Consider the following 10233-nt stretch of genomic DNA (forward strand, 5'->3'; position numbering starts at 1 on the left):
CCCTTGCAAATATCTGGAATTGCAGCTAGCAATCAAACAACTCACGTAAGCGGGATGGCAACTGATGATAGACCAAGCAAAGCAATTTGTCTCTCCATGGCAGCAAGGTCTGATCCAATGTCCGGGGCGACTTGTGTTGGTCAAATTTGTCATCGCTGCTACATCAATACACCACCTGATGGTTTCGGATGCTCATGTCTGGTTTTTGAGGAGTTAGACAAGTGGATGCGCTCGTTCCTCTGGGCGGCGAAGAGTCACTTATTCTGGGACAGAGGAAGTATTTGGTGGCCTGGAATACCATATGCAGGTCGACTTGCATCAGAGAGCTAGGCGTTAAGAATCTACAATTACAAGCTCTGATGCTTCAAGTTTGACGGGAAAGTTGACAACCTTGTCAAGATCACGGTTGGAGATGGCCACCAAATTTTGTTCTGGAGGGACCGCTGGATACATGGACACGGTGCCAATGATCTACAACTGTGTGGAGGTTCATACCCATAACATAAGGACGGTGAACCACACGTCCGACATCCAATATATTCATCTTTGTCAGGCCATTGCCTCTGTTCAGTGGGATCCGCAGACAACTGCCACTTTTGCGTGGCCCTGTGTGACCTCCGGCGTGTATATGACGCGCTCGGTGTATCAATGGCTATGTCAAAGACTGGAAAGATCTCCTTTCGCTGCATCTATCTGGAGAAATTGGGCACCTTTGAAGTGTAAATCTTTGCGTGGCTTGCGGCACAATATAGTCTCTGTAACTCATATCGCCGTGCCAACCATGGCTCGCAAGACCAGACTTCGCCTTGTTATACTTGCCTGCAGAAAGAGGACAGCATCGAACATATGTGCAATGCTCGACGATGCAAGATACGTCCCTCTCCTGGTGGCTTCGCTCTAGAACTAATTTCAGCAAGGAGGAAAAACGCGGCTTTGCCCCCTTTGTCATTGCTACAGCATGGTTCCTCTGGAAGCAATGAAATCCGCGCGTCTTCAACAGAGTACACCAAGTTAGAACTCCTGTTCAGCTTGAGAACCAGACCCTCAGAGTCGGAGAGATTGCTGATTGGAAAGATGCAGGTGTTAAAGTAGGAGGTCTCCACCGGTTTGTGAGAAAGTAGGGTAGGACTTGAGTGGAGTGGTGCGGGTTCTTTGCTCAGATGTTCACAACCATTGCAAGCCTCTTGTAAATATCTTTGCTTTCTTCTATAAAGATATGGTACGCCATTGGTGTACTCTCAGGAAAAAAACTTGACAACCATCGTCAACTGTATATTATTGTATATTATTTCGGTGCTTATTCAGGGTACACACACAGGCTTTCTGTGTAACATCTACAAGGTAAAGACACTCAACCAACAAAAACGAACGGGGTGAAACAAGGTTCTATCTCTTTCTGCATCGCTGCATCTTTTACAGGTGCATATAGAACATACATAGCAGCGATATCAGTAACACAAATATGCAACAACACCACAATGATCCTTGTTGATCAGAGCATGGACTCTCGTCTGGTAATAATCACCAGAAAAGAACTGGTAATGCAGGCACGATTATGCCGAGACAGCCTGCAGGTTCACATCTTCCATTCAGCAACCGAGAAAGCAGGTGATCGCAATCCGCAATCAACAGCAGAGACCAGAAGGATAGTTTCAGGCTGTTATGTACAAGGTGCCAGAAGAGTGAGCAGTATGGTCACAAGGCAGGAGCTTTGTGCCAAGAGACGCAGACAAAGGCAAGAGAGTTCTGGAGGGGAATCACATGTACCTCTAGTTCATGGGACTTCTCCAGCAAATAAGGATCAGATATTGGAGGTTCCAATAAACTGACTGATGCTGTTGTCACCTTTCATATGGTGGTTCACAACTTCAAGGAGCATCATGGTTCATATCCATGGAGGGCTCGTACGAATTGGGATGCACGGAGTCCTGGTTCTGTGGAGAATGGTCGTTCCGAGCTTTGCTTCCACTTGGCGGGGAGTTTACAGGGCCATGTCCTGAGCACTGAACCAGATGGTTTGAATGGGAATTTTGCTGTGAAGGACTGCTGAAAACGTTTGAGATGCCTGCAGTTCTTGTTTGGTCGGTTTGGTACAGCTGAGAGTCAAGTGCAGCCGCCACATTTCCAAATGAGAAGGAGTTGATTTGGACATTTGCAGAAGGAAGACCATATGCTGGCTGTGGAGTTGGATGTTGGGAAGACCCTGCCATGCCTCCTCTGCTCTCAATCTCATTCTGTATAAAGAAGAGAAGCATCAAGGACTTGGGCCAGATACTAACATAACAATAGCAAGGGCTAAAGAAAACAAACAGGGAAATATCATCTTTTGAACGAGGGCACAAGTTAATTCATGTATTGCTACCAGCAGCTTTAGCATTTCAATGGGCAAATGAATAATTTTGTGATGTTTGTATATCTTACTCTGAACCAAAAAGAGATGCCAATTCTCTTAGTTAACGAACACATGCTACATTTTGCATCCGAGACAAGGCATTGGCATAATATGTAACCTAGGGTTTAAACAGATTTAGAGAATTGGTTGAGACAAGTTAATATTCAGTAAAAAAGAACAAGTTATTCATATGACCTGCAAGTAAGCAAGTACATCAGCAACAGACACTCCCGATGCTTCTTCATGCTGACTGGATATCCACCGATGGGTACGCTCCTGCCAAAAATCCAAGGGTCAATTGAAGCAAATTATTAGCTGACAGTATGTGGTACTACATTGAAGAACACGAAGTGGTGCTCTGAACAGATTCCGCATACAACTTACATGCCGCTCAGACAAAGACCTAACTTACCACTGAACACTAAGTCGATTCCTATCATCAAAAGGTTTGTGAAATCCGAGTTGCATACATGATTATATATGCAGCACATTGCAAACCCTTTACTCTTTAGAACTGATTGTGTGCACCGTGTTGAGCTTTGGGCTCTGCACTAGTCTCTTAACCCACTTGAAAAAACAACATTACCACCACAGTTCCCCGAAACGTGCCGCGACATCGAAAGAATCGTAGCGCCATTAGCAGCGCCATCCGAAGCACCTCTTAGTCTCATAGAGATCACCGGATGGCACGCCCAACTGACGCTGTTGATACACTGTGTAATATGATGTAGCTGTTAATTCTCCAATTCTCTTCAGCTCCAATGGTGTCGCACAACAGTACACCACCATCTTGGCAAAGTACCAAGCCGTGCATTTTTCTTTTTGAATATATCTGGTTTTGTCGCCGCACACCGAATTTCTACGAACAGGTGACATGCTCCACCCAAGAAGCCCCCAAATCCCAGCACCACACCAAGAATTCTCGGCCAAATTCAGCAAAAGGAGCCAAATTCTCAATCCCAGACCGCCGGGAATCACAAAGAACTCGAGGCGGAGCCCTATTACCCTCTAATCCCTGCATAATTCGCCATTGACCGGACCCAAGAACTGCCAAGGCAGGATCAGACGACGCGCCAACCGATCAATCGGGCAACCGGCGGAAAACGGAGAGGCGGGGGAGGGGATTGAGTTTACGGACCATGGCGTGGCGCTCGCCGGCGATGAAGGAGGCCTTCTGGTTGGCGACGGCCTGCGCGTAGAGCTGCGAGAGCGCGTTGGCGGCGCCCCGGAACGTGTGGTGCACCTCCGCCTCCGCGTCGTCCTCCGGACCCCGCTTCTTCCCCGCGTGACGCGCCGCCTCCATCCGGAAGATAGCCGGGGTACGGGCCGGAGAACCTTATGGAAGCTCTCCCCGGAGCAGAGGCGAAGGTGAAGGCGACGGTGGAGATGGAGGAGGAGAGGAAGCGTCTGATGGCAGTGCGATGGTGTCACGTATGGTGGTGGTCCACGCCTTCGCGGGCTCCCTGGACCGGGTGCCCCTATGTCTCGCCTATAGCGAGCGACACGAAGGGAACCCTCGCGTCAAGGGCAGCGCCAGATAGGTCAGCCCAGGTGCTCTGGAGGCCACAGGATCGTTTTTTTCTTTACTTTTTCTGTTTTTCCACGTTTTTTTATTTTCGTTCTCTGATTTCTTCTTTTACATTTTTTACACTTCCAAAAAATATTTAAAAAAAGTACGCCCTCGGTTCCGAAATAAGATGTTTTAGAATTTTTTAAATTGAACGTATCTAGACATATTTCCGTGTCTAGGTTCACTCATTTTAGTCTGTATCTAGTCCATATTGAAATATCAAAACATGTTATAATCCGGAAAGCATTGGAGTATATTACAAAACTATACTTTACATAATGTTTTGAAAAATGTTAATCATGCAGTCAAAAAATGTTAACTTTCTACCTGAATTATTTTTAATCAAAAAAAGTTAAATGCGTAGAAAAAAATGCACCATGTATTAACAAAAATAATCTCGTATTCAAAAAAATTAATCATGCATTTTAAATATATAAACAATGTGTATATAAAAAAATTGTTGACCATGTATTAAAAAATGTTAATCATGTATTTGTAAAATGTTAAATATGTATTAGAAGTAGTAATAGATATATACCAAAAGTGTACAATCTGTACAAAAAAAAGGTAGACATAAAAAAATATAAGATTTCAAAAAATGTTAATCGTGTACTTAAAAATGGTAAAAATGTATACAAAAAAATTTCCTTATTTATATGCAAAAAATGTGGAATGTGTACTGAAAACCCAAAAAAGGGAAAGGAGACAAAGAAACAAGAAAAAATATACATAACGAACAAAGAAACAAAAAATAAAAAAGAATAATGAAAACTGAGAAAGAAACAAAATAACAAAGAAAATCAATAAAAACAAGGAAGAAACAAAACAAAGCCAAAGAAAACGAAGAGAAAGAAAAGAAAAAAAATTAGTTATAACGTAGAAAGAAACAAATAAAACTGAAGAAAATAAAAGAACCCATTCAAACAGAGAATGAAACAGAGAAAACCTGTGAAAAATGAAGAAGCAACAAAATCAAAAGAAACAAAAGAAACAATGAGAAAACGAATCTTTTACCTCAAGTTGGGGGCACGCCTTCTAGTTTTACACAAGCACAATTGTGCCTCACTAGCTAGGTGAATTTGAGAAAATCTTTTATGTAGAAAAGGTCCGCGGTTCTGAATTTGAACAGGTCCATGAATTCAACAAAACGTTCATGAATTCAAAAAAGGTTAAAAAAAAGTCACTAATCTAAAAAAGTTTGTGAATTTGAATTTTTATCAAAAATTTGAGAAATTTTATGAATTTGAGAAAAAAGGAAATAAGGTGAAAAACCCGGTGAATAAAACTACATGGGCCGGCCCATTTAGATACCATTGTTGTGGAGGGGGGGGGGGGTGTGATGGTTAGCAAAATGCACTTTAATCGGCGCTCCAGGCGCCAAATAGAAGTTAGTTATTCAACGATGTTTCATTTTTGCCAAGCCGATTTTGTGAAGCTTCTAAAAGCTTTTGGTTGGTTCTTCTCTGTTTTTTCTTTTTTAGTTTTCTGGACCATTTTTATTCTTTTATTTATTTATTTATTTGGTTTTCTGGATGGTTTAGAAAAATTTCATGATTTCAAAAACTGTTCAGAGTTCCAAAAATGGTTGTTACTTCAAAAAATGTTAAAAAAATTCAGAAAATTGTTGATGAATTTTAAAATCAATGTTAGTTGAAAAATGTTCGTTAATTCAAAAAACTAATTGCAAGTTTGAAATAATGTTCATGAATTTCAAATATAGTTCTTGTATTCGGAAAATGTTTATGAATTTAAAAATATTCGTAGGTTAACTATTTCGAAAAAATGGAGAATTAAAAATAGTCATCTTTTCAAAAAGCGTTCGTGATCTCAAAATGGTTCATGATTTCAAACAATGCTCTAGAATTTGAAAACTATCATGAATGGAAAATTATAAAAAAAATTAAAAAGAATGGAAAGGAAAAAATAAAAAGAACAAACACGGAGAAACCCAAAGAAAATAACACAAAGAAACCGGCCTAGGAAGGTTGTACCACCTTCCCCAAACAGGAATAGGGAGTCTCCCATACGAGCCTACTTGTGCCGACGCAATATGGAACGTAGAGATCACAAGGGGTATGCGACTGGTTGCTACCCAGCAACCTACGCGACAAATAGGAAGCATTACGTTTTTCTATGTTCTTGTTGCACATCCTTTTTTGCGCCTTGGTAGGCTACACAGTGCCACCAAATCCCCACGTGGGCCACGGCATAGCGATAGCTAGTGCACCGACACGCATGCTCAGACGCATCGTATATTTTTTTCCTTTGACCATTTGCCCCTCCCATTGAACACTTGACCAATTGCCCATTTGACCATTAACTATTGACTACTTGATCGTTCACTTTTGAAGAGAAATTCATGAAAATGATAAAATACCGTGGAATTGAAAAAATAGTTCTCAAATCTGAAAAAAACTTTGTGAATTTGGAAATGTTAATGATTTTGAATTTGAAAATGTTCATGAGTTCTAAAAACTTCATGAATACAAAAAATTTGCGAATTTCAAAAAGTTTCACGCCTACAAAAAATGTTCATTTGAAGATCGTGCATTCAATAGAAAAAAGGGATTTCACAAAAAAAAGGTTTTTGAATTTGAAAAAATTCATTAATGTAGAAAATGTTCGCGATTCTGGATTTGAACAGGTCCATGAATTCAACAAAATTTTCATGAATTCAAAAAAGTTTGAAAAAAAGTTCACTCATCTAAAAAAGTGTGCGGATTTGAAGTTTTCGCAAATTTGAGAAATTTTAAGAGTTTGAAAAAAAAGGAAACTAATTAAAGAACAAACAAAACCGGTGAATAAAACTACATGGGCCAGGCCTTTTAGATACCATTATTGTGGACGGGGTGTGCGACGGTTAGCAAAATGCACTTTAACCAGCGCTCTGGGCGCCAAATAGATGTTGGTTATTCGACATTATTTCGCTTTTGCGAAGCCGCTTTCTTGAAGCTTCTAGAAGCTTTCGTCTGGTTCTTCTTTTTTCTATTTTAGTTCTTTGGACCCTTTTTATTCTTTTTATTTATTTTTTTGGTTTTCTAGACGGTTTAGAAAAGACTTCATGATTTCAAAATCTGTTCAGGATTTTTTAAAAATGTTCAAAAATTTAGAAAATGTTCATGAGTTCTAAAAATATTATTAGTTGGAAAATGTTCATGAAATCAAAAAACAAATTGCGAGTTTGACACAATGTTCATGAATTTCAAATATAGTTCTCTTATTTAGAAAATGTTTATGAATTTAAAAGATATTCGCAGGTTAACCATTTGGAAAAAACTGGAGAATTAAAAAAAGTCACCTTTTCACAAAGCGTTCGTGATCTCAAAAAGGTTCATGATTTCTAACAATGCTCTGGAATTTGAAAAATGTCGTGAATAGAAAATTCTAAAAATCAAAAAAATGAAAATGAATAGAAAAAAGAGAAGAAAAAAAGAAAAAAAGAAGAAGATTAAACTTGGAAAACCCCGAAGAAAATAACACAGAGAAAACGGCCTAGGAAGGTTGTACAACCTTCTCAAACAGGAATAAGTTGTCTCCCATACAAGGCTACTTGTGCCGACCCAATATGGAACTTAGGGATCACAGGGGGTATACGATTGGTTGGTACCCAGCAAGCTGCGCGACAAATAGGAAGCATTGTGTTTTACTATGTTTTTGTTGCACATCATATTTTACGCCTTGGTATGCTACACAGCGCCACCGGATCCCCAAATAGGGCGCGGCATAGCGATACCTAGCACACTGGCACGCTCACTCACACACATCGCCTATTTTTTCCTTTTGACCATTTGCCCCTAGACCCATTGAACACTTGACCAATTGCCCATTTGACCATTGACTATTGGCTAGTTGACCGTTCACTTTTGAAGAGAAATTCACGAAAATGAAAAAGACCGCGCAATTGAAAAAAAATAGTTCACAAGTTTCGTAAAAACTTTGTGAATTTGGAAATGTTCATGCATTTTAAAAACTTCATGAATACAAATTTTTTCGCGAATTTGAAAAGGTTCACGCCTACAAAAAAAAGTTCATTCGAAGATCGTGCATTCGATAGAAAAAAAGGGATTTCAGAAAAAATCGTGAATTTGAAAAAAGTTCATTAATGTAGAAAAGGTTCATGATTCTGAATTTGATAAGGTCCATGAAGTCAACAAAATGTTCATGAATTCAAAAACGGTTGAAAAATAGTTTGCGGATTCGAAGTTCTTTCACAAATTTGAGAAATATTACGGATTTGAAATAAGGGAAAAAGGTGAAAAAAATAAAACAAAACCGATGAATAAAACTACATGAGCTGGCCCATTTAGATACCATTGTTGAGGAGGGTGTGTGTGACGGTTTGCAAAATGCACTTTAACCGGCACTTTAGGCGCCAAATAGAAGTTGGTTATCGATGTTGTTTTGTTTTTGTGAAGCCAGTTTTGTGAAGTTTCTGGAAGCTTTTGGCTAGTTCTTCTCTTTTTTCTAGACCATTTTTATTCTTTTTCCATTTTTTGAATTTCTGGACGGTTTAGAAAAAACTTCACGATTTCAAAAATTGTTCATAACTTCAAAAAAAACTTTGTTACTTCAAAAATGCGGAAAAGTGTTCATGAATTTTAGAAACACTATTAGTTGAAAAATGTTCATGAATGTGAAAAACAAATTGCAATTTTGAAATAATGTTCATGAATTTCAAATATAGTTCTCATATTCGCATTTTTTATGAATTTAGAAAATATTCATGGGTTACCTATTTGAAAAAATGGATAAATAGAAATAGTCATGATTTCAAAAGGCATTGGTGATCTTAAAAAAGGTTCATGCTTTCAAACAATGCTTTGGAATTTGTCATGAATGGAAAATTATAAAAATGAAAAAATGAGAATGAATAGAAAGGAAAAAAGAAGACAAAAAGAAAAAAGAAAAAAGAAAAAGAACAAACATGGAAAAAACTCGAAGAAAATAACACGGAGAAACCGGCCTAGGAAGGTTGTACAACCTTCCCCAAACAGGAATAGGGAGTCTCCCATACAAGCCTACTTCTGCCGACCCAATATGGAACGTAGGGATCACAGAGGGTATGCGATTGATCGCTACCCAACAACCCGCGCAACAAATAGGAAGCATTGTGTTTTACTATGTTTTTTTTGCACATCCTATTTGGGGACTTGGTAGGCTACACAGCGCCACCAGAACCTCACATGGGCCGCGACATAGCTCTATAGCTAGCGCATTGGAACACTCGCTCACGCGCATCGCCTATTTTTTCTTTTGACCATTTGCCCCTTGACCCACTGAACAGTTGACCGCCCATTTCATCATTAACTATTGACTAGTTGACCGTTCATTTTTGAAGAGAAATTGATGAAAATGAAAAAAGACCACGCAATTTAAAAAATAGTTCACAAATTTTGAAAAAACTTTGTGAATTTGGAAAAGTTCATAATTTTGAATTTTAAAATGTTCACGAATTTTAACTTCATGAATAGAATTTTTTTGCAAATTTGAAAAACGTTCATGCCTAAAAAAAAGTTCATTTGAAGATCATGCATTCCATAGAAAAAATGGATTTCACAAAGAAAATAGTTCATCAATTTGAAAAAAGTTCATTAATGTAGAAAAGATTTGCGATTCTGAATTTGAAAAGGTCCATGAATTCAACAAAATGTTCATAAATTCAAAAAAGGTTGAAAAAAGTTCACTGATCTAAAAAAGTTTGCAGATTTGAAGTCTTTTCATTAAATTTTAGAAATTTTACGAATTTGAAAAGAAAACTTCATGATTTTAAAAAATAAAACAAGAAATCAAATAAAAACATCCAAACAAACACATAAAGACCTAAAAACCCGGCCAGAGCCAATTAAAAATGTTAGAAGGTACTATAATCTCCCCAAAATTGGAATAAAAACGGAACCTAGCACAAGCTTCACCGCTGGAGCTTCTCGCTCGCGTAATTCTTATGTGCGTTGGCCGATATAGAGTCTATCGGTACGAGTAACCATTAACCGGCTCTTTTTTGCCTAGAAAAGAAGCTTCTAGAATATCTTCCAAAGCTCTTCTTCAACGCATCAGTTTATATGTAGCTTCAAAAGGAAGCTAGAATAAATGTCGGACAAGAGCATACAATCACCAACAGCCAGCAATGAAGTATTGATACATCCCAAACGTATCTACTTTTAAAACAATTTTGGTCTTGTTTGAGACTCTAATTTGCATGCTTTGAATGAAATTAACCCGGACTGACGCTGTTTTACGATATGAAGCCGCCGCCACCTTCTATTTTTCGTCG

General features: G+C 38.6%; 1 protein-coding gene across 1 annotated transcript; it reads right to left on the minus strand.

The window, feature by feature from the left end:
• Nucleotides 1-1264: 1264 nt before the first annotated feature.
• Nucleotides 1265-3814, minus strand: LOC119267290. The gene is made up of 3 exons (XM_037548659.1): nt 3531-3814; nt 2588-2668; nt 1265-2234 (listed from the first exon to the last, which is right to left on the minus strand). Exons 1-3 carry the CDS (start codon nt 3693-3695, stop codon nt 1869-1871), a joined length of 612 nt encoding a protein of 203 aa, XP_037404556.1. The 5' UTR covers nt 3696-3814; the 3' UTR covers nt 1265-1868.
• Nucleotides 3815-10233: the final 6419 nt, after the last annotated feature.

Source organism: Triticum dicoccoides, chromosome 3A, assembly GCF_002162155.2.
Source record: "Triticum dicoccoides isolate Atlit2015 ecotype Zavitan chromosome 3A, WEW_v2.0, whole genome shotgun sequence".
Lineage (NCBI taxonomy): Eukaryota > Viridiplantae > Streptophyta > Magnoliopsida > Poales > Poaceae > Triticum > Triticum dicoccoides.

Excerpts from the sequence above, each read along its gene's own strand:
- LOC119267290 (XM_037548659.1), bottom strand. The coding sequence starts at position 3,695 with ATGGAGGCGGCGCGTCACGCGGGGAAGAAGCGGGGTCCGGAGGACGAC. Across the intron at positions 2,669-3,530 it reads CCGGCGAGCGCCACGCCATG|GAGCGTACCCATCGGTGGAT; the intron begins GTCCGTAAACTC and ends GATTTTTGGCAG. Across the intron at positions 2,235-2,587 it reads ATGTACTTGCTTACTTGCAG|AATGAGATTGAGAGCAGAGG; the intron begins GTCATATGAATA and ends TTCTTTATACAG.